Source organism: Herpailurus yagouaroundi, unplaced genomic scaffold (assembly GCF_014898765.1).
Source record: "Herpailurus yagouaroundi ecotype Mexico unplaced genomic scaffold, PumYag 100, whole genome shotgun sequence".
NCBI lineage: Eukaryota > Metazoa > Chordata > Mammalia > Carnivora > Felidae > Herpailurus > Herpailurus yagouaroundi.
The window spans coordinates 47,707,700-47,732,971 of NW_024412391.1; the positions used below are offsets into that span (position 1 = coordinate 47,707,700).

The 25,272-nt window shown below is 38.2% G+C and overlaps 1 protein-coding gene and 1 long non-coding RNA gene across 8 annotated transcripts in view; one reads left to right on the top strand and one right to left on the bottom strand.

The window, feature by feature from the left end:
- KLHL7 (kelch like family member 7) overlaps window positions 1-25,272 on the bottom strand; it is a 69,598-nt gene that overhangs the window by 32,193 nt on the left and 12,133 nt on the right. For 4 of the 7 annotated variants that reach the window (XM_040472449.1, XM_040472443.1, XM_040472444.1 and 1 more), the window contains 5 exons: window positions 17,111-17,213; window positions 16,220-16,313; window positions 15,816-15,940; window positions 7,407-7,582; window positions 4,538-4,712 (listed from right to left, as the gene is read on the bottom strand). In XM_040472449.1, coding sequence (XP_040328383.1) covers window positions 4,538-4,712; window positions 7,407-7,582; window positions 15,816-15,940; window positions 16,220-16,313; window positions 17,111-17,189 — 649 coding nt within the window. In that variant the 5' untranslated portion in view covers window positions 17,190-17,213. Of the gene's footprint in view, window positions 1-4,537; window positions 4,713-7,406; window positions 7,583-14,944; window positions 15,022-15,815; window positions 15,941-16,219; window positions 16,314-17,110; window positions 17,214-22,812; window positions 22,944-25,272 lie in introns of those variants that run through there. The other 3 variants (XM_040472448.1, XM_040472447.1, XM_040472450.1) reach the window with 2 other exon arrangements.
- Window positions 795-6,342, top strand: LOC121028628 (uncharacterized). Its single transcript, XR_005789356.1, has 3 exons — window positions 795-950; window positions 2,006-2,083; window positions 6,223-6,342. It is a non-coding gene; the product is annotated as an uncharacterized LOC121028628 (long non-coding RNA).

A 25,272-nucleotide genomic window follows, 5' to 3' on the forward strand; every position in this document is an offset into this window, starting at 1 on the left:
AATTAACAAAATTACAGGAGAAATGGAGAAATCCACTATAGTGGGTGAATATAATACAACTTTGTCAGTAAATGATAAATTAACTAGACCAAAAAATTAGTCATAAAAGATACAAAACAACTTTACAAATATTGACAACTTTCAATAAATATTAAAAAACTGGTATCTGATCATAACATTCTTAGACCACAATGCAATTAAGTTAAAAATCCATGACCAAAGGCATTTAAAAGCATACTTCTACTAAACTTATTGGTCACAAGAGAAAACATAATGGAAATTAGAAAGTATTTTTAAAAGCAAGTTGCAGGGGGCACCTGGGTGACTCAGTCAGTTAAGCGTCTGACTTCAGCTCAGGTCATTATCTCATGGCTCATGAGTTTAATTCTGTGTCTCCCTCGCTCTCTGCCCCTCCCCCACTCTCACTGTCTCTCTCTCCCTCAAGAATAAACATTAAAAAAGTATATTAAAAGCAAGTTGCAGGGGCGCCTGGGTGGCTCGGTCGGTTAAGTGGCCGACTTCGGCTCAGGTCATGATCTCGCGGTCCGTGAGTTCGAGCCCCGCGTCGGGCTCTGGGCTGACCGCTCAGAGCCTGGAGCCTGTTTCAGATTCTGTGTCTCCCTCTCTCTGATCCTCCCCCGTTCATGCTCTGTCTCTCTCTGTCTCAAAAATAAATAAACGTTAAAAAAAAAAAAGCAAGTTGCAGAAGAATACATACAGTATACCATTCATGTAGCATTTAGGAACAGGCAAAACAATACTAAATGTTGCTTATATATATGGAATAGGCAAAACAATACTAAATGTTGCTTATATATATGGTAAAGAACTGCATGCTGATCAAACACCATATTCAGGGCTATTGTTTCCTCCTAGGTAGAAGAATGTGAGCCATCACTGGGGAGGAACACATTGGATGCTTCATCTGTACTGACTTCTCAGGGTGCTAGGTAAGTTCATGAATATTTTCATTATTAGTTTTTATATCTTTCTGTACAGCTTAAATATGCATACTAAATTTTAAAACAACACTTATAGCAATATTTGCCAAAATCCTCAAACTCTCAGAAAAAAAAACCAACTGATGGGTGCTTATTAAAGTTTAGAGTTTAGGAAAACGAAAGTACTGTCTTAATTATAGACACCCACTCTACTCATATCCATCTAGTACCACACACACACAGCCAACCATAGTCAGAACCCAGATCCACACCACTAGGACTAAAGGTATTTCCAGAAAGGAAAATACAAGGCTGCCATTTATCATTATTAGTTAACTGCACACTGTCATGAAAAGGCTATTGAAAGTAGTCAATGTAACAAAATAAAAGGTATAAATAGTAGAGGGGAGAATCTAAAATTATCATTACTTGCAGATAAAAGATTAAATCCCTAGAAAAAGCAAGAGAAATCAACTGAACAAGTTTTAAAAAGAAATGAGTAATGACAAATGCAAATACAATTCACAACAGCAACAACAAAAATATCTAAAAAAAGATTTTAAGAAATGTAGGAGTTTATAAAAAGAAAATTATAAATTCTCCAGGACATATAATTTAAATGAGGTACAACAATAATTAAAAGGTACCAGAATGAAATGGAAGAGAAACTGATTTTTGTGTGTATACAGATAAGGAGAAATTTAGTTCATGATGTTCAAATCAGTGGGAAAAGATAAATTATTCAATAATGATATTGGGCCATCTTGCCAGACATTTAAAGAGGAAAAAAAGATAGACTCTTCTGTATTCAAATAAATTTCAGTTGGATACAAGGTTTCAACATTTTTTTTAAAAAGGAGAAAATAAGAAATCCGTTAAGTGCACAAGACAAGAATTTATGAAATTAAAAAATTACCTTGGAATAAGGAAGACATTTCCAACTACATCCCTAACACTAGATTCAGAGTTAATAATACAAAAACACTGATTCAGACTTAACGATAAAAAGAACTGGAGACTGAATGTGCCAGTTTTAAGACCTTTTTCTCTTCTTCTCTTGAAAGCCATCCCAAACAACAATGAAGCAAGAAACAAACTCTACCTTTGATAATACTAGAAGATCTATATAACCCTGAAACTCAGTAAGTGAAGACATATAGCAGATAGAGCGTTAACATGAAATGGTTGTGGGGGCACCTGGGTGGCTCAGTTGGTTGAGTGTCTGACTTCAGCTCAGGTCATGATCTCACAGCTTATGAGTTCAAGCCCCCATTGGGCTCTGTACTGACAGCTCAGAGCCTGGAGCCTGCTTCAGATTCTGTGTCTCCCTTTCTGCCCCTCCCCCACTCGTGCTCTTTCTCAAAAATAAAACATTAAAAAAAAAGAAAAAGAAAATGAGATGGTTGTGGAAGGAGACACCAATGAGAAGCAAGCCAAATTATCTTGCAGAAGCCTGGAAAGATTCATAATGGGAGATAGGAAGGACCCCCAGAAAGTGGGGTGGGGATGAAAACAAGAGAGCTTTAAAATTCTGAATAAACAACACTTTGTCAGGTTTCCTTCCCCTACTGCACAGTCCAGTAACCTGCCATGCCTTCTCCAAGTAGGATATATGATGACTGGTCTTTGGAGAATCACACAGAGAAGGGTATGAGCCTGATGACAAGGGTTAAGTGAAAGTCTACATATCAAAATATTCCCCACCCAGCTCCCAAATGCCTGTATCCAACTATCTGAGAAAATATTTATAGATGCTAACATTGGAGGGGTCCTCAATTAAAAACAAAATGTGTGTTGAGGCACCTGGGTGGCTCAGTCGGTTAAGCACCCGACTCTTGGTTTCGGCTCAGGTCGCGATCTCAGTTTGTGAATTCAAGCCCCACATCGGGCACTGTGCTGATGGTGTGGAGCCTGCTTGGGATTCTGTCTCCCTCTCTATCTGTCCCTCCCCTGCTTGCTATCTCTCTCAAAAATAAAACAAAAAAACGTGTGTTTACACTGATTACCCTACAGTTCAGGCCAAGAACCAAGAGCCCACTCACATATACAGTGCTATTGGCTTTATTAATAACTTAGTCTTATAAATATGACTCACAGATAACACATTAAGAAAAGCTTCCAACAACAAAAACAGAAAAACAAAATTCAAAGGTAATACAGAAAATGCAGACAAGATAAACATGAAAGGCACTATAATGCTACTTCAGAATAAGGTATTATAACCATGAAATAAGGAATTAGAGAATAAGTAAAAGCTCACAGAAATTAAAAATAATAGCTGAAGTAAAAGTGATGATAGAAAAATTAAGGCTGTCTCCTGGAAGACAGATCAGAGAAGCAGAGACAAGAGTTGTATTGAAGAATCACAATACCAGTAACAGAGAAATGAGAAATTTGTGATTGAAAAGACAATGTCCAACATGATTACTAAAAAAAACAAAAGACAAAACACAAAGTTACATTATTGTGAACCTCCAAAACATCAGGGATATTACAAAAAAATTACAAAGAGGAATAAAAAATAAAAGGATCAGACTGGCATCAGATTTCTGAAAAACAACACTGGCAGCTAGTTAATGGAGCAATGCCTTCAAAATTCTAACTTGAATTTTCTAAAATGATTTTCAACATAATTCTATATACCCAGTTTTACTATCCTTCAACACTTTATGGTAAAATAAATACAGGAGATTCATCAAGTCTCCTAATATTTACTGATGACATACTCTTTCTCAGGAACCTGTTATGGGATACATTCCATTCAACAGGGAAAATTAAAAAAGGGGAAGACCTGAGGTCCGGGAAGGCAGTGGATATAACAAAGGAGAGGAGTGAAAGGACATCCCAGGATGGCAGAGAAGGGAAGTTCCAGGACAAGAAGAGTGTCTCAGGGTTAGAGTGCAAATAGTCCACACTGGAATATGTCGAAGGCTCTATGAAGGATGTTTACAAGAAATAAAAGCAACAGATTGTTTAATTGTACAATTTTATTAAGTAGCATTTTACAGAGGGGTTGGGACTTAGCCTGCAAGCCAAGAACAACTAAGTAAATGACAAAATATGGCAGTTGTTGGCTGGTCAAAAAGGAAAAAAAAAAAAGTGATCACAGTATATTATTTGGCTGAGTAAAATAAAAAGGAAACACTAGGCACAAAGTACATGAAAGCTATTATACACAAAAGGAGACAAGGCGTAAGTAATTTTTACCTTCTATCATACACATTCCTATAAAATGAGGGCTGGGGCTAAGTCTCCTCCAGGTAGACAGCTAAGAACCCCAGTGGATTATTAATCTAAAAAAGGTAAGTCTTGGGGCACCTGGGTGGCTAGATCAGTTAAGTGTCTGACTCTTGGTTTCAGCACAGTGTGTGGGTTCGAGCTCCGCATTGGACTCTGTGCTCTCAGCTCAGAGCCTGCTTGGACATTCTCAATCCCTCCCTCTCTCTCTCAATAAACAAACAAACAAACTTAAAAAAAAAAAAAAAAAGAATTAAAGAGCTAAGTCTTGAATGGAGTCTGATCCATTCTAAAGGGTTTTAAGCCCATGAGAAACTGCCTACAGGATCAGGTTATAAATGGGTATTAAGGCAACTTACTTATCACCATCTTAAGGCATTCAGGATTGTCTTGAATAAGTGGTTCAGCTTGTACTGTTTTACTTAAGAAATTCTTTGATATAAGAGGAAACCTGACTTTAGCAAGGATATCGACCATAAATGGCTGGCGATTAGGTTCATCATATTTCAGCCATCTGACAGCAGCATCATAAACCTAAGGGGGGAAAAACAGCACAGTAAAGTTCTTAGAAGGCAGAAACATTTCCAATTACCTATCTTTACTCTCACACTGAAGGTCAGGGGAGGATCTCATAAAGACGCAACCACTTATTCCCAATATTTTATCAGACATTTTCTTTCATTCCCCAACACTTGCCTGTGCTTCAGAACAGCTTACACACTGCTCTAATGATTCTTGTCAGTAATATATTTTTTAGAATTACTACTATATGATGTAATGACAGGGAGGATATTGAACTTATTTTTTGAAACAAAATATAACCTTTTTTCAGAAGGAGCTGTGATGTACATTTCTACTGAAATAAATCTACTGGTCAATGATAGTGCCAATATATGTTTACTTGGTATCACGGGAATACTTTAATTTCCTAAGAGGATGTCCATCCCGAGAGAAATGAAGTTCATCTATGATTTTATTTCAATATGATATTCCTGAATTGTGAACTGATAGACTTATCTACATTCCAGAAACTTTATAAGAATTCTATGTTTAAAAAATACATTACAGATTATATAAGAATTTTTTTCAAAATAATACTGTAGTATTTACCTGTCCAAGTTCATCAACACAACCCGATTTATGAATCACTAGTTTTTTATTGTTATTGTTAGTTTTATACTGGTTCCATGCCCACCATGCAGCTTGAGCTCATAGCCATGAGATCAAGAGTCACATGTTCTAATGACTGAGCCAGTCAGGTGTCCCCACAAATCACTAGTTCAGACACACTGAAAACACACCTGCCACATTTGAGTTACTTAAATTAGTTAATTTGGGATTGGTGTTAATATGGCCTAAGTTCTGACCTCCATATGAATTAATTTTTAATGGGAATTGGTCTATTTTTTTTTTTAGAAAAAAACCTCTTAATTTTGGCGAAGTTTTAGATTTACAGAAAAACTACAAAGATAGCACACAAAGTTCCGATATACCCTGTACCCAGCTGTTAAAATGTTACATTAGTATGATACTTTTATCACAGCTAACGATCCATTATTAACTAAAGTCCGTATTTCCAAAAAAACTTCTTTAGTTTTTGATCTAATTTTTTTCTCTGTCCCATAATCCCATAAAGGAGAGCACATCACATTTACTCATTATGTCACCTAGGGTCTTAAGGACTAACAGTTTTGCTGACTTTCCTTGTTTCTGATGGACTTTGACAGTTGTGAGTTCTGGTAAGGTATTTTGTAAAATGTCTCTCAATTTGGGTTTGTCTGAGGTTTTTCTCGTGATTAGACTAGGAGCACTGTGTTTTGGGAGGAAGACTACGGAGGTGCCATGCATATCAACGTGACTTATCACTGACGGTATTATCCTATAAATAGTGCTCATCAAGCTTGATATAATAATAATCTGTAGATAACGTTTGCCAGGTTTCTTCAGACTAGTTACGTTTTTAATTCCCTTTCCATAATGCATATAAGTCAGTTAATTTTAGTCATGGGTCACAGAACTAAGATTTTTGTTTGTTTTTCCCTAGTCAGGTCTTCCAGGTCCAACCTGTCAACTTGTAGACTAATATAATACGCTGGGCCATGAAGAAGACTGGACAAAAATGGCCCAGTGCTAATCTTTTATCTGGAGAACAAAAGTAACTCAAAGCATATGATCCTACAGTACCTCTATTAGTTTGCTACTGCTGATTTAACAAATTAAATAAAATACAGAGAAGGATGTGGGACTGAAAACAGGGAATAATTGAATGACTGCATTTCTAAGTGTTAGTCTACCCAGCTCCCAAATGCCTGCACCCAGCTTACACCTCCGGCAGTTTAATCTGACAGTTATGGAGGTTGAATCCAAAATAGGTCACAATGGGTCAAAATCCATGTGTCAGCGGGGATGCCTGAAGGTTCTAGAGGAGAAAGCATCTCCTTGCCTTTTTCAGAATCCAGCAGCCTCCTCCTGCATTCGTTGGCTTGCGGCCTCTTCTTCCATCTTCAAAGCCAGCAATATCCAGCCAAGTCTTTCTCACACTGCATCACACTGACACTGACTCTTCTGCCTCCCTCTTCTACATTTAAGGACGCTTGAGATTACACTCGGCCCACCTGGATAATCTCTCCATCTCAAAGATCTTTTTTTTTTTTATTTAAAAAAAATTTTTTTTTTCAACGTTTATTTATTTTTGGGACAGAGAGAGACAGAGCATGAACGGGGGAGGGGCAGAGAGAGAGGGAGACACAGAATCGGAAACAGGCTCCGGGCTCTGAGCCATCAGCCCAGAGCCTGATGCGGGGCTCGAACTCACAGACCGCGAGATCGTGACCTGGCTGAAGTCGGACGCTTAACCGACTGCGCCACCCAGGCGCCCCTCAAAGATCTTTAACCACATCTGCAAAGTCCTACCGCCATGTAAGGTAACATATTCACAACAGGTTCTGACAATTAGGATGTGGATATCCTTGGGGGGAAGCACTGTTCTTCCTACCATGGTACCCAATAGCTTTATTTCTACCAAATGGTCTCTCTCTCAAAGAGCAAGCTTTACAAGCACGCAAGACTTACTTTTCCTATGAAAAAGACGTTGGAATACTCCGTTTAATGTAAAGAACACATTCTCTCCTACTACGATTCTTTTCCTTGTCATGTATCCAAACATGAAACATAAGAAATCAGAAAAGATATTTTACTAAGAAAAAACTGAGAAGACAATTTAGTCACCTGGTCCTCTGCTCTCACAGTCAGAGTGTCCTGGTTGAGGAGGTGTGTAACTCGCTTAACATCAAGTTGCAGAAATTCATCAGTTTTATAAACTTCAGTAAAATGCTGATGAATAAAGTCATCTGCAGTTGCTTTCAATTCAGGACAGTCCAGACACTCTGCTAGCACACTTATACCTAAACATAGAAGAAAATAAATGAATAGAAAATCACTTAAAAAATCCCCAAACATACATTGAAAACAAAAAAATGAGGCTGAGTGAATTTAACAAATCTGGATCCTTCTCTGTTCTACTGGTTTATTCCTATGCCTATGCTATGCTGAATTAAGTATGGCCAATATTGATACTTTGCAGGAGAAGCCCCTTCAATGTTTTCTCAAATTTTTGTTGGCTACTGTTAAACATTTTTCTCTTGCAAATAAATTTAAAAATAAGCTTATAACATTCTACTGTAAAAAATCCTGGTATAATTTTACTTAGGACTGCAGTGCATTTCTGGATTACTGTGGGGACTGTTCCGCAACACAAGAGGATCTCCTCTTAGGAACATGACATGTATCTCCATTTACTCAGATTTCTTATGATTTTCAATATAATTAACACAGATTTGTTTATATAAACCCTCATACATTTCCCATTCAGCCTTTTCCTAGCTATTCTATATTTTTGTTTGAGAGGGAGTGTCTCCCCAATTGGCTATTAATGTTCTGTTTCAGGAATCTGTAAAGTACTGTCCATGAGCTAAATCCAGCCCACAACCAGCTGGTCAGCAGCTAAAAACATTTTTCATGGTTTTAAAGGGTCATAAAAAAAAAAAAAAAGTGGGGCAGAGGGAGAGGGAAAAGAAGTGTCAAGGACCATGTGTGACATGTGCACGGCATACAAAGTCTAAAATATTTAACTATCTGGCCCTTTACAGAAAAAGTTGGCCAATCCCCCTTCTAAATAAATCCACTGATTATTGTGTGTGATTTTGTTGCAGGCCCCCCTTCAAAGTCAGAGGTTGAATATTTTTCAGTTCATTATTTTTGATTTTCTGTTTCAACTCATGTTGCCTTAAGATAATGAGTTTTGATACTTTCACATTTATATCACAGAGGTTCTCATAACTGATGCCTGGTAATGAACTTGTCAGATTAACTGCTATTATCTAATACCAACCAATGCCATGGCATGCTAGATGCTCATGGTGAGCAGTCTGCTATAGCTTGTATCTATGCTCCCAACAGAGAGAGGGTATCTTCACCAAGAACCAATATTTGTTTATTAACTAATTTCTGGCAGTTGAATTTTCTGTATTTATGCAACCCAATTAAATATCATGCTTTTCAATAAAATATGAATGTGAAAAGAAAGTTGTTTCTATGAAAACTAATCTTCAGATTTCAGACAAACTTGAGAAAAGCTCAGATTAGGCATATGACCAAGACAACTGGTGAGATATGAAAAAACACTGCAAAATTCTAAGGGGATTCTATACTCAGACTAAGTTCTCAATTCATTTCAAGGAAACTAAAAAAATATATATATATATATATTTATATATATATATAAATATATATATATATTATTGGTGTGATTTATTTAAGACATGACATGGATCAATACTGAGAGACTAGGTTTGGGCCTCACAAAGACTGGAAGATTGGTATACTTACATACTACATTAAACACCTTTACAGCAGAGCCTCTCTTATTTAACCACTGTTTTAATGACATTTTAAATTAGACAACCAATTAATATTCTGATTATGCCTGATAAGGAAGCTTTTACTGTTACCTTATTTTGTCTTCACTGATTGCATTAATGGACATCTCCAGCAAAAGTTGAATAGTAGCATCTTTCCATGTAAAGAATATTTGCTATTGGTTTCAGACACAGGTTAATTAGATATTCTATTTCTAGTGCAAGAGTTTTTTTGTTTTTTAATCAGGAATGGATAATGGAAATATAAAAGTGCCTTCAGTATCTGTTGCTATGATTATAAAATTTATTTTTTTCCTATAGCTTGGTAGTATATTAAATTATGTTAGATTCTTTTTTTTAATTTTTTTTTCAACGTTTATTTTTGGGACAGAGAGAGACAGAGCATGAACAGGGGAGGGGCAGAGAGAGAGGGAGACACAGAATCGGAAACAGGCTCCAGGCTCTGAGCCATCAGCCCAGAGCCTGACGCCGGGCTCGAACTCACGGACCGCGAGATCGTGACCTGGCTGAAGTCGGACGCTTAACCGACTGCGCCACCCAGGCGCCCCAAATTATGTTAGATTCTTAAGCATTCAATCATTCTGACATTTCTGAAGTCAACCCTACTGGGTCACAAAGTATTATTGTTTTAATTAACAAACTTTAATTTCCACAGCAGTTGTAGGTTCACAACAAAATTTAGTAGAAACCACAAGGTTCCCATATACTTGTTTTATACATAAATAATCTCTTCCATTGTCAACATCTCACACCAGGGTGGTAAAGTATTACAATATTATTTTTTTTGGTAAAGTATTATTTTTAAAAATATATTCATTGATGGATTCAATTTGCTATTTTTTTTTTAATTTTTTTTCAACGTTTTTTATTTATTTTTGGGACAGAGAGAGACAGAGCATGAACGGGGGAGGGGCAGAGAGAGAGGGAGACACAGAATCGGAAACAGGCTCCAGGCTCTGAGCCATCAGCCCAGAGCCCGACGCGAGGCTCGAACTCACGGACCGCGAGATCGTGACCTGGCTGAAGTCGGACGCTTAACCGACTGCGCCACCCAGGCGCCCCTCAATTTGCTATTTTTAAGGAATTTAAAATAAATCATTATTGTTAAAAAAATTTTTTTTAAACGTTTATTTTGGAGAGAGAGAGAGAGAGAGAGAGAGACCGACAGACAGACAGACAGAGTGCGAGTGGGGGAAGGGCAAAGAGAAAGGGAGACAGAATCCGAAGCAGACTCCGTCCGCGAGCTGTCAGCACAGAGCCCGATGCAGGGCTTGAACTCATGAATCGTGAGATCATTACCTGGGCCTAAATCAGATGCTTACCCGACTGAGCCACCCACAGGCCCCATAAATCATTGTTCCTAAGTGAAACTAAAATCACATGTGCGTGTGTGTGTTATCTGTCCAATCCTGGCACCTCAATAATCCTACCCTTGTAGAATGAGCTGTAAAGTTTTCTATCCATGTCCACTGGATTTAAGTAATACAGAATTAATCTATTGCTTGAAAGCTTGGTAGAATTAACACATAAAACCATCAAATCTGGAGCATTCGTTGGCAACAAATCTTTACCTTTTCAACATTTCTTATTTCTGGGTTTTCAACTTTTAAAGACAATTTTGACTATTTCTCTTTTGTGTTCATATCTTGATGTTGTTTCTTTGACCTTTTCTAATTCTTGTTGTTTGTTCTATGATCTTTCCTTCTTGATTAGACTTGTTTACTATTTTATACCATTTTTTGAAATAATTAGCTTTTGTTTCCCTGGCCAAGTCTACAGTCTATTAGTGTTCTTTTTTCCATTTTATTAATTTTGCTTTGAAAGAGATTTTCTTCTACTTTCATTAGGTGTTTAAAGTTTTTTCCTATCTCTTTGAGTAGAATACTCAAGTCAAGGAAAGATAAAAATAAATGCATTTATTTGGAAAATATTTTAAGACTACAAATTCTCTTCTAAGAAATACTTTGGTCACTGGGGTGTCTGGGTGGCTCAGTCGGTTAAGCATCTGACTTCACCCCAGATCACGATCTCATGGTTTGTGGGTTTGAGCCCCTCATCGGGCTCTCTGCTGTCAGTGCAGAGCCTCCTTTGGATCCTCAGTATCCCTCTCCCTTTCTGCCCCTCCTGCATATGCACTCTCTCTCAAAACTAAACATTAAAAAAAAAAAATTTTTTTTTTTTTTTTAAGGAACACTTTGGTCACATTCTAAAGGTTTGGGTTGTTTTTTTTCTGTATATATTGTCATATATTTCTATTTGGCCTGTAAGTTCACTAATACCTCTTTAAAAATATTTTCCTAAATTTCTCAATTAAATATCTAGTGTTCAGAATGGAGTGGGAGGAAACAGCTTTCCTTTTGAGGTTAGTTCACAGCTTTATTGCACTGTAATCAGTGGATGTAGACTGTGTCTCTTCTCTTTTAGGTGCTCCAGATTTTCTGTGGCTGCTGATCAGTATTTGTAAACACTCCAGAGGTGTCTGAAAACTGTATGTGTTCTCTGATTACTGAGTAAAACACTGTGATATCTACCTAAACAAGTTTGTGTTGTTCAAATTCAGACTTTTACTAAGCTTGATTTGAGATTTCTATGCAATTTTGTGTATTTAATTTTGTGTGTGTATTTTTTATTTTAAGTAAACTTCACGCCACACTTGGGGCTTGAACTCACAGCCCCAAGATCAAGAGTTGCATGCTTCACCAACTGAGCTGAGCCAGCCAATTCTGAGTTACTCAAAAGCTTTCAATAAATTCCTTTTCTGTTTAAACTAGCAAAGTCAGTTTATTTTGCTTGCAATTAAGGAAGTTGATGCAGCATATCCCTATCTTGAGATCTTTACCATACTTTGCTGTAGTAGTTCCCCCAATACTTTTCTCAGAAGGCTCCAGGTGGATTATACATTGTGTCTTTGCAATATCTCAAATGAACAATGTTTTTAAATGTAATTCTTTTTTTCTCTACGATTTGCATATCTAATGCTGTGGTCTTCTAACTTCCTGTTGCAGATAAAAAATTAATGTCATTCAGATTCTCCTTCTTTTCTAAGTAAACTTTTATGTTAATTACCTGTTGATGCAGGAAAAACACCACCAAAACTTAGTGGCTCAAAATAACAATGCACTTCTATGGGTCAAGTGGGTGGTTCTTTTGACCTGGGCTGGTTTAATCTCTGCAGCCAGCTGGTTGCTTAGTGGGGACTGTATAGTCTAGATTGGCCTCATTCACATACTTGGTAATACGCAAGCTGGTTGGTGAAGGGGACATCAGCTAGTATAACTCATCTGTGTCCCAAATGGTCTCTAATTTTCTTTTCATGATGGCAGAAGAGTCCCCAGCAGCAAACTAGGGCAAGCCCCAAAGCACATTTAAGCTTTTGCTCATGTCACATTTGCAAATGTCCCATGGGCTAAAGCAAGCCACATGGCCAACCTTAGATTACAAGGGGAAAAAGACTCCACTTCTTGATGGAAGAGCTATAGTCACATATATAAGTGGTATACATACAAGGATGAAAAGAATTTGTGACCAATTTCTGGTAACCTATCATACATACCCTTTCTAAAAACTTATAAATTCTTTTTATTATATTTTTAAAAATTAAGATACAATACATGCAACATAAAACTTACCATTAGTGATTTAGTGCATTCACCATGTTGTGTCACCATCACCACTATCTAGTGCCAGAACATTTTTATCACGTCAAACGGTTTTCTTGGGGCACCCAGGGCGCTCAGTTGGTTAAGCGTCCAACTTTTGGCTCAGGTCATGATCTCACGGTTGGTGAGACTGAGCCCCAATCAGGCTCTGCACTGACAGCATGGAACCTGCTTGGGATTCTCTCTCTGGTCCTCCCCCACTCGTGCTCACTCTCTTTCTCAAAATAAACATACATTAAAAAAAATAAGTTCTCTCTTGATTTTGGAGGTGAAAAAATATCACTAGGATATGTTTAGGAGAGGAAAATCTCACTCCATCAGGTCTGGTACTTGGTATAAGTGTGAAAGTTCAAGTTTTTTAAGTCTCAAATAAGTTTTCTTTTACGATTTCTTTGATATCACTTTTCCTCCACTTGTTCCTTGTGGAATCCCTACTTCACATCAGTGTCCTGTATCTTCCTTTCAGGTCTTTTATGTTTTTCACTAATGATTTCCATTTCTTTGCATTTTTGTGTTATCATAAGGCAGTTTTCTCTATTTTCTTTAGGTTGATTTTTAGGAATATCCATTCTGTTTTTCAATTCAATTGAATCTGATGGAAAATCATGGCTTTCCTTTCTATTTAAGGTCTCCTCCATTTCTTAAATGAAAATTTCTACAGGAGCCATTCATTTTGGCTGTTTAGCTTGATTTCTGTCCTCGAACTAGCAGGTTTCCTTTAACCTGGTATGGTATCTTTGCCCACTTTCATCAGATACTATGGGTGCCTTTAGGATTCATGAAGTCAGCTTGTTGGGATCTCTGGGGAAGCAGAGAACAAAGGAGTTCTCTAATCAGTTCACAGGGAGAGCCACCCCAGGGCTAAAAAGAATGCAGGCTGCAGCAGTTCCCTTGGGTACTGAGAGTAGCTGCACTTGGCTCAACTGGACGGGCCACTATCTTTACCCCGGCTTAGAGAATCAGGCTCCCTTCTAGGTTGCTACACCATCCTTCCTCGCTTGAAAACAATGATCCAGAAGGCATCCAGAAGTAACACTCCCAAGTGGTCTCCTCAGAAGCCCAAAGCCTAAAATGAGATTAGCACAAACTTGCTCCCGGTTCCACCATATCCACTCCCGACTCTGGCTGTTTTTCTTTCTAGTTGAATCACCTGGTTGGAAGTTTAGAGTGCCAGGGAGTTAAGGAGAAGTACTTAAGCCATCATCTTCCAAAAACTCCTTTGAATTCTTTTTATAATAAATTTTGTGAGACTACATATTTATATAAGGGGAAATAAGTAAAATCTCAGAATATAAATTTTATTGATGAATGGAGCCCCAAACTATGGCCCAGAGAAATAGAGGGACTCATTCCAGAGTGTCTCTGCTGCACAGATGAGATTAGAGACTGGCCTTTTATTTCCTAATATATGGGTCTTTTCGTTTGTGACCTACAACCACCTTTAAAATAAATTCCACCTGGGGCGCCTGGGTGGCGCAGTCGGTTAAGCGTCCGACTTCAGCCAGGTCACGATCTCGCGGTCCGTGAGTTCGAGCCCCGCGTCGGGCTCTGGGCTGGTGGCTCGGAGCCTGGAGCCTGTTTCCGATTCTGTGTCTCCCTCTCTCTCTGCCCCTCCCCCGTTCATGCTCTGTCTCTCTCTGTCCCAAAAATAAATAAAAACGTTGAAAAAAAATTTTTAAAATAAATTCCACCAGTATATTCACCTGCATAGCTATTACCTGTCCTGTTCCATTTGGTCCATTTCCTTTTTTGGATACCAGCCACAAACTCATTCCCATCCCCTTTGCCTGCCTTTTATCCCTCCCTAAAATTTATTCTGCTTCCTATTTACCTGCCTACAAAGATCTTTTGCTCTGCATTCACAGTAGGGGTGTGTGACAGATGGAGTAATGAACCGTCTAGTTCATTACTAGAGGGGAGCCTAGAAAAACGGGGGAAAGAGAAGGCTTGCAAACTTCTCATGTATCTCCAGGAGCCCTTTGCCCAGCTGTTGGCTTGTCAGCACCCCTCATCTTCTCTCATATGTCAAAAATCTTTGCATTGGTTGTCCTTGATTCAGCTTTCCTCTCCTCCCTGCCTTCCTAGGACTCCTACCCTGATTCTTTTCCCCTCTGAATCACAGCAAGGGTAAGAAAATACAACTACAAAGACCTGGATGTTCATTTATGTGCCACTAAAGATTATTTCACAGTGGAAAGCATACCATATCACACCTTGGAAAACTCTGATCAACTATTTCTGCTTTTCCTGACATGAAATATAAAATACTTTATTAATGGCTTTAAAATAGAGTGCTGGGGCACCTGGATGGTTCAGTCGGTTAAGCGTCTGTCTGGCTCTTCGTTTCAGTGCAGGTCATGATCTCATGGTTCGTGAGTTTGAGCCCGCATCAGGCTCTGCGCTGATAGCATGGAGACTGCTTGGGATTTCTCTCTGCCCCTCTCCTGCTTGCAACTGACCTCTCTCTCAAAAATAAATAAAGACTTAAAAAAATAAAATAGAGTGCTATAGCAGTCTCTTACTTAGTATCTTAATTTATAGTCTAGGATTTTTAAGTGTTCTAGTATACAGTAACGTATTTAATAATGTGGAGAGGCAACATGGGACAGTAGTTAAGAACAAGAGGACTTGAATTCCAACTCCAGCTCCTCCACATACTAGCTTTAAGACCTCAGGTATATACACAACCTGTTTTCTCATCTATGACAGACCAATCGTAAGTACTGCAACAAAGGTAAACATTCATGTTTACGACATACCACACCACCACCAGACGCAATCCTTACTTTTTGTTCTAGATACACAAAAACTCATTATTAAAGCTATTTTATATTTTGGAAATTTTAATGGGCTTGTTCCTGCCCGGGTTAATAGGCATCTCCCTAAATGTCTCTTAAAATGTATTTTAAGTGTATTTTCTAGTGGACAATGTCTTTAAAATTAAATGAGGACACTTAGAATGACACTTTTTTTTTCCTTTATTAAAATGCACATTAAAGTTTGTTTTGTTTTTTATTTTAAATAGGAATATGACTTCTTACCAAGACAATTTGAAGCATCAACTTGTTCTTTCAAAAAATCAACACACATTTTCTTCACAGGTTCAATCTGGTACTGGTTTGCTGCATCTAACAAAGACTGAACGTTGTTGCTATTCACAGAAATTCTGCAAAGAAGTTAAAGTGAATTTAATTTCCTATAATTTTTTATTACTTAAATAATGCTTTGTAAAATGTATCCTACTAGCTCCTGAAATTAAACAAAAAATTAAACTTTTCAGTCCTTGCTTGCATGAGTATGTATGGCATAAGCTCCTCAAACTTCCCCATCCTTATGGTTTTTCCTGTTGAAGAATTTAGAGCACATCAATTTGTCACGATAATGCTCTGCCATAGTAGATCCCAACCTTACTTCTCCACAACAGAAATGATCCTTCTTAACTTACCTGGCAGTATAAGCAAATTCCACAAGTTGTTCAATAATGTCAGGTTCAGCATCTTTGAGTTCAACTTCAAAGGACTTTGATTCAAGCATGTTAGCTAAAATGAAAAGAAGGAATATAAATGACATGACTACTGTCACCAGGTTAACTGAGAACCAGATCATTCCGGGCCATGTTAAATGTGGAGAAGAATAACAGGACAGAGAGCTCTCTGTTAATAAAGATCCCAGGAAGCCCAACATTCCTATAACAAATGCAAATTAATTCTCCACACTTGAGATGTGTCTTAAAATAAGGTAAGAAATTAGTGGATTAGTGTACTTCTTTAAAAAAACAAAAAGGGCCAAGTAAACAGAGATACATAAAACTAGATTTAGTATTTCCCCAACTCCTAAAATGACTTAGTGGCACTCTTCTAAATTGCTGTGAGCAAAACTACATCTGATATAGCTGGAGCCAATCTATGAGAACAATGACAATTGTTCAACTAGAAACTGCATCTCCATCAATAAAGCCTCTAGTGCTAGTGAAAGGACATTTTTCTTTTGATCAAACATCATCATAACCCCTTTCCAATCTCTTCAATATTTTATGGCCTTAATATCTTAAGGGCTTTAGAAAGATATTTTCTTCTTTTAAAAAAAAATTTAAGTTTATTTTGAGAGAGAGAGAGAGAGAGAGAGAGAGAGAATATCCCAAGCAGACTTTGCACCATCAGTACAGAGCCCCAAATGGGGCCTGAACTCATGAAACCTAGATATCATGACCTGAGCCGAAACTGAGTTGGACACTTAACTGCCTGAGCCACCCAAGTACTGGAAAGATATTTTAATTTAGACTCTAAGTCATTCTCATGGAAAAAAATAACATGTTTTATTACTTTAAGATACTTACTTGTGAACATTAAGTTGAAAAAATGACTGGCTGCTGCGAGAACAACTCGATGAGCAGGTATCTTTCTTTCCTGGACCATAAGGATCACATCACACAACGTTTTCTAGTCAAGAGAAAAATAAATGAAATTAAAAGGGGCTCACTGGGTCTGGCTTAGCACACATATAAAACTGGTGCTTGCCAAAGGTTTTATCTCTATTTTCTGTTCAAATCCAGTCTTTTTTCAGCACAGAATCTGTTTATAAGACCTATTTAGGAAGACCTTAGAGAGGTGCTATCATGATTTGCTGTATCAAAAAGTGCTATTGAGTTTCCCAGTAGTAAAAACAGAAAAAAAGAAAAGATCATTACAATCAGAAAAGAAGTATTCTACTAATCTATTAGGGAAACCATTTTTTTTTTTCTGACACAAATTCTTAAGGGTTTTCTCATGGTAAAAATTTAAGGGGACACTAAATGACATAGGAGCAATATCCTTGATGGTTTCTCAAACAGAACAATCTGGGTTTTTTAAATTATCTATTTGTTTTGAGATGCAGTGTGCACACTGTATTTCCCAAGAAAGTAACCTTCACAGAAACCACTCAGAATACACAGAGTGGACGAAGCAAATGACCATTCAGCACTCTTTCCTTAAGTAACACTTTTCTCAAATGCACTTCTGACAAGGTGGATACCAACCACTTTTATATTGTGATCTCTAACCAAGGCAAAAATGGTATCACTCTAGATTGCTAAAAGAAGGCAGAGTCAGATTACATACTTATGATGCTGAGGAAATGAAATATTAAAGAAAAAATTTAAGGTTTATTGGAACCCTTAAACATGAATTTCAAGGAAAAAAAATCTTTTTTGTCAAACAAAATTTCAATGTCTTAATGAAGTTACATATGTAACCTCCAGGTTAGTCTCAGAGAAAATTTGATGCTTGCGATATATTAGGCACTCTCTTAGGCACTGGGAATATGAGGAAAATGTTATCAGAGTAAAAGAAAATCACATATCTAAATGTCGGGTTAGTAGCTCAGAGGATGTGGCCTTTTGTAAATTTTCAATACTTACTAAAACTATTAATACGGTTTCTGATACTCTCATTACCAAATGAGATGGTAATGCTTAGAACAAGAAAAGAAATGGGCTTTATTTATATTTTATAGTTGGGCAAGAGACAAAATTTCACTTTTACAGCTATGTGAAAATTTTTTAAATAAGGCCTATGGTCTATTGCTTAGAAATTATACGCAGATTATTTATAGTTAAAGCCATTGTTATCCCAATAGTGTCTCAAAGTTTAAAATTTTTATTTCCTTTGGTCAGCTTTCAGGTGATTTTGCCACATACCACACCAAAAATACCAGGTAGCAAAACCAAACCAAATATTTGGTTACCACCAAAAGAAACTGATCTAGTTGCTCAAAAGCAAGAAAGAAAAATAAAGGTGGAAGGAAAAGAAGGAAAGGTGGGAGAGAAAAAGAACACTGATAGAGAACAGCAAATCAGATAAGGGAGGGGTCTATGGCTGCTGACAGGAAGTTCCAGAAGATGTAGAACTGTATGGAAACGGAGCCAAAAACCTTTTCAAAATATACACTCAGCAACAGGGAGTTCTAGTGGCATGAATTTACAGGCACTGAAGAAAGTTAAAGAAATCAGATCTCTGCAAAGCAATTCAGTCTTCTCTAAGATTAATCTCCAGCTGGATATTAATGTTGTAGAAGGAAAGGGAGGAACTTTTTGTATCCAAATTGTGCATCTGACTGTACTACAGTAGATTAATAGGTTTTAACAAGAGATAGGACTGACTTAAAGAGAGAGGCTCCTATTGGGAAGAGTGTAACCACAGAAAACCGGAAGACAGAGACTTGCGTTACGTTAGACAGTATGAAAGATAACAAGTCCTATCTATATGAACTGAGGAAAAACCTACACAGAACTACCTTTTGAACAATACATGTTCACTGGACAAAACAAGAAAAAAAATCTGTAATTTTTTTGTTTATATTCCCCCATATTTGTTACATCTTTGTATTTATTATTTTCAGCTTTTGAATTTTTAGCCTCTCATAAATTGATAGCTTTAGGTGATTTAATTAAAAATTCTCACCATCTAAGATTACTTTCTTTTTTTAAGTTTTATTGATTTTGAGATAGAGCACGTGCACAAGTGGGGGAGGGGCAGAAACAGAAGAGAGAATCCCAAGCAGGCTCTGCACTGTCAGCACAAGCCCAATGAGGGGCGAGAACTAATGAACTGTGAGATCATGACCTGAGCTGAAGTTACTTAACTGAGCCACTCAGCACCCCCACCCCCATCTGAGATTACCTTAAGTCAGATTTAGTTTAATCTTCATATTTATTACTGATAACTTATGTTTCATCTTACATATGCCATGTTCTTTTACATTACTTATTATGCTTCCTTGCTTTTTTCTTTTCTTTTCCTTTTCTTCTTGATGGGGAGGGGAGGGGGAGGGGGAGGGGGAGGGAGAGGGAGAGGGAGAGGGAGGGAGGGAGAATCTTAAGCAGGCTCTCCGCTCAGTGTGGAACCTGATGTGGGACTCAATCCCATGACCCTGGGATCATGATATGAACCTGAAATCAAGAGCTGGATATTCAACCGAATAAGCCACCCAGGTGCCTCATCTTCTTTTTTTCTTTAAATACCAGTTGCTATTTTGGTCACATTTTCTTTTCACCTTTTTCTTCTTTTAGAGACTTAGAGATCTGTCAAATAGTTGCTGAGTGAATTCAGAAGTGTTACTAGCCAAATATTGTTCTAGGAATGCAAGGAGGGTTCAATAACAATAATTCTTTAATATAATTCAGCATATATACAGGTTAAAAGAGAAAAACCTCATGTAGAAAAAACTTCAATAGATGGCAAAATTAAACATTCATTTCCTTTCATACTCTTTAATAAAGAAAATGATGCATCTGGGGCGCCTGGGTGGCGCAGTTGGTTGGGCGTCCAACTTCAGCTCAGGTCACGATCTCGCTGTCCGTGAGTTCGAGCCCCGCGTCGGGCTCTGGGCTGATGGCTCGGAGCCTGGAGCCTGTTTCCGACTCTGTGTCTCCCTCTCTCTCTGCCCCTCCCCCGTTCATGCTCTGTCTCTCTCTGTCCCAAAAATAAATACACGTTGAAAAAAAAAAATTTTAAGAAAATGATGCATCTGTATAATGAAGGTCATTCGAATCAAGAGGAAACACCTGGGTGGCTCATTCAGTTAAGTGTCTGACTTTGGCTCAGGTCATGATGTTACAGTTTGTGGGTTTGAGCCTTCAGTCAGGCTCTGTGCTGACAGCTCGGAGCTTGGTTCAGATTCTGGGTCTCCCTCTCTCTCTGCCCCTCCCCTGCTCACACTGTCTCTCTCTTAGAAATAAATAATGAACATTAAAAAATAAATTTAGGGGCGCCTGGGTGGCACAGTCGGTTAAGCATCGGACTTCTGCCAGGTCATGATCTCATGGTCCGTGAGTTCGAGCCCCGCGTCGGGTTCTGGGCTGATGGCTCAGAGTCTGGAGCCTGTTTCCGATACTGTGTCTCCCTCTCTCTCTGCCCCTCGCCCGTTCATGCTCTGTCTCTCTGTCCCAAAAATAAATAAACGTTGAAAAAAATTTAAAAAAAAAAAAATAAATAAATAATAAATAAAAAAAAAACAACAAAGAAAGAGCAAACATCACGTTTAATGTCGACACAGAAGGGGCGCCTGGGTGGCTCAGTCGGTTGAGCATCCAACTTCAGCTCAGGTCACGATCTCACAGTCTGTGAGTTCGAGCCCCGCGTCAGGCTCTGGGCTGATGGCTCAGAGCCTGGAGCCTGTTTTCGATTCTGTGTCTCCTTCTCTCTCTGCCCCTCCCCCGTTCATGCTCTGTCTCTCTCTGTCTCAAGAATAAATAAACGTCAAAAAAAAAAATTAATGTCGACACAGAAGAGGCATTCTCATCTAAGAAACATATGCTGTCACTACTTTTTTCAATTATTGTTCTAGAAATTTTACCCAAATTGAAGCTGATACCTCAGCCCCTCTGGCCAACTTAGTAGTCTTTAAGTTTCAGAAAGCACTTTTAGCCCATGTGATTAACTAAGCCTTTCTTTGTATATCTACAGGTTATACATTGTTCCCTAGAAAGAACCAAATCCTCTTGCACAACCTCCCCCTGGGGCACCAATACACAACCTCCTGGCACTGTGATGATGATGTCTGTAGCTGGCATCAAGTCTGCATGCAATCAGGAAGGGTTACAGGCCACTGTGCTCTCTTTTTATTGATTAAATGCCCTAAAGTTCCTTAAAACTCTTTGGACCAGGCAGAATAGTCAGAATTGGTTTTCAGACAAGAGTTTCCCTTCTCCCCAGATGGCCAGCCTCCTGAATAAAGCTCATATTCCTTTCCAATAAAAATTCCTCCCTTGAGTATTGGCTTTTCAGGCAACAAGTAGTTGCCTGTAAGAAACAAGTAGTTGCAGTAAGAAAATAAAGATAAATAAACCTAACACTTGTAGAACTAAATGAAAAGATGGCTAGACACAAATAAGATAAATATGAAAAAGCAACTAGCTAACCTATATGTGAGCAGTAAGCCATAAAAAAACACAAATGAGAAAACAAAAAAAACAACCAAAACAACCCATCATAGCAGCAACAAAATAATTAAATGTTGAGAAGTAAACCTAAGAAATGTGAGGGATCTACACTAAGCAGGAATTTGATGTATCATAAAGATACTATTTCAAAAATGTGGTAAGAAGGCAATGTTTAAGGCAGTGAAACTATTTTGTATGATAGTGTAACAGTGGATACACGTCATTATACATTTGTCAACATCCACAGAATATATAACACTTAGAAAAAACCCTAATGTAAACTATGGTTAATAATAATGTAACAATATTGGCTCATCAAGTATAACAAATGTATCACACTTGTATTAACAAGATGTTACTAGTAGGGGAAACTGGGAAGGGGAGAGGGAAAACGGAAACTCTGTGCTTTCTGTTCAAGTTTTTGGTAAACCTAAAACCTCTCTAAAAAACAAAGTCTATTAATTTAAAAAGTGGGATGAGAGAATGGATAATTGAAAAAAATGGTATAACTGTTACCCATTTAGGGGAAATTAGATTTCTCTCTCATAATGCTCTTCCTCTGGGGAAAATAAGTACTGAGAAGCAAAGTGCAGTCCTTTTCCCCACTGTCACTTGTGGAAGAGTGTCTACAAGATGAGCAAGAGTTAAGGCAGAGGTCACTGACCATAAACTGCCCGGTCTGGTTCATTCTCTTCTATAATTTTGCCCCAAAACGGAACATAACTCATCTCAAATGTTTGGAACCAACAGTGGAAGAGGGCTGTTGAAATCCATATGCATAGACACTCCAAGCCCTGTAGACAGAGGCAGAAACTTTGGTAATGCTTTAGTGCCTGCAAACATTAGGGACTTCTGTGGGAAGCATCCTTCGGTCAGGAAACGTTCACTTGAAAAGAGGCAAGGATTTCAGGCAAGTGTTGGTAGAATGACCTTTTGCTCTCTTTACAGGTTTTCTTAGTAGGGCTACAAAAGGTAGGAGGCTCCATGTAAGCTCCGCAGCATTGCAGGAGGTTCTAGCTTTTAACAATGTGTGCTGGCATTAGTAGGAGGCATGCAATCAGCTGTCCCAAATTCTGTTCTTCATCGTATCTCAAGAAGAGGACCAGGGAATGACTAACCTTTGGGTTTATGTAGCTTGTCAACAAGGTTCTGCAATCAGTCCTGCACAGCGTGATTTCAAGTTGGCCCTGGGTATAACTCCCTGAGTAGACTGCAGATTCAACTATAGTTGGGTGGTGGATTTAAATCACTGAAAAGATAAAGGGAAATGGAGCCCTTATTATATGGGGGTAAATCTTCTCGGATTGAGATACCAGAAAAGCCTCAACAAAGCTATGATAAACTCAAAACCTAAGAGAAAAATTAAAAAGCCTTCAGAATCACATTTTCTCAGAAAGCCAAGAAAAACAGCACTGGATTTAAAGACACATAATCACAATAAGGCCAGTGGGAAAGGAAAGAAAAAGTTAGACACCAGATAAACAGAGGGAAAAGGGGACTTCTTCCTTAACGGAAACACAGGGCATGTTAGGTTAGGTCAAACAGCTTCGAAAGGGAAAGCATATACACTTTGGTATAACTGCTCTTTAAAAGATAAGACTAGGAAAAAGAGTTATTTTTGCTTTATTTATTCAATTTAGGTGATACATACCAAAGAGATATAATGGAGGAAGAGAAATAAAATTCAGAAAAGGCCTGGATCTAGGAAATTTTTAAGAGCTCTTTCAAAGCTAAAGGTAAGGAATCATAAACATAATGACAGGATTGCCCTTAAAGAGTAGGATAGTTATAATAGGTGGTTACATTAAATTCAGATAGATTTGTAAACTTTTGGAAAAGGAAGATCAGCAATAAAGTAGTTCCTTCACTACATAATTTGCAAGGTGGTGTGTCTGGGAAGACAGGAAGGCTACAGGCTATAGTGGAACATATCTGGGAAATGGGTGGAAATAAGACTCTAAGGGAGAGTACTAGATCACATTAAAGGGAAGCCAAATGACCCAGCCATAATCCAAGCCTAAGTGAATACTGAACTTGTCCATAATTGGAATTACTCTGCTGAGGGCTGGCAGTAACTGAATCAATACTGAACACGTGGACCTCTTTGTTTTCACTAGGACAGTGTCTTTTAAGAAAGGCACTAGAGAAAGAAGAAGCAAAACAAACATTTGGGCCCAAAATCAAAAGGAAAGGAAAAGGAAGTTATTCTGATCTGAATAACGTTAGCTCCACACTATGTAGAAAGGAAAAGATTTAACTTAAACAGGTTAACAACTCAGTTGGTGATGCCTGAAAGAAACAGAGACACAGCCCATTTTGACACATACAGGTAACAGAAAGGAATATGTGTGCTACTACTGAGTTTCCAAGGTCTGGAAAGCTCAAATAACGAGGAAAGGTAAGATTCTGAGGAGCACACTGCAAAGGCCATGTTGGTCCCCATAAGCTTTAGAGGAATCAGTCAAAGGCCATTCTCCAGCTGAGAAAAATGGAAAGGAAAAAAGACCCCTTCAAGAGGCAGGATTAGTAGATACAAGGAATTTCACAGCAGTATAGGATCATAATGGGGACACAAGGGTGCAGAACTAGGAGGATCAGAACTGTAGAGAATGCAAGGCTACGGACTGTGCTTTGCCTGACTGCCTGCTACAAATGTGGATCATCCTCTCTCAAAGGACAGAACTCAACTATCCTAGCATTGGGGTGCGAGGAACACAAGGTTGAAAAAAGAAATAAAAATTAAGCTTTAAATGTGCAGGACAAAGGGGAACAAGAGAAATTCTAGAAGACCTGGCAGCTGGGCAAATCCCCCTGGCAAATTTCTCTAAGTACAAAATATCCTATGCCAGTGAAACATTACAATGCATGGACAAAATTCTTCCCTATATGGTAAAGTGTCCCTATTAGCCTCTTGATAAGTGATTCCTCTTAGCTGAGTTTAGAGTCTATAAATTATAGATAGCCAACACAGACTGGCAACCTGTGGCAAGCCAAAAGCCAAGATATCCCGAAGTTTTCTTTGAAGATTCTCTGTTCTCTAGAAACCGACGTTTCTGTTGTTTTTGTCTGGGAACAATGTGGGTTAGGACTGCATAGTAAGGTGTCAACATCTATTGTAGAGATGGGAGATTTGCTTGTATCTTTTCAGGTTTGTGGGGATCAGGATGATGCTGTACTCATCTTAAGAGTCCTCTGAACCCTGTGACATTCTGAAAACATGTGGCACCAACCACCTTGACACTGGAAAAATTCAGCTTTGGAGGTGCTAAACTAACTTAATATATGCCAGTGGAAGATAGCCCAGGCTGCAGCTGCTGAACAAAGTCCCAGAACCTACCCAAACACTTAAGTGAATGCTTTTTGGCTGAGACTTGGCATATAAGAAACCAGAGAGAGCACACATTTGGAATGCCCTTTAATTTTAACCCACAGGGAGATCACAGATGTGGGAATTTAATAATGAGTGGGTTCATAACAGTCAGATTTGGGGGATTTTATATTGCTAGTATGGAATTAGATGGAGTGCTTTAAGCTGTCATTTGTTTCACTCCAGATAATCTGGAAAGCTATGAATGACA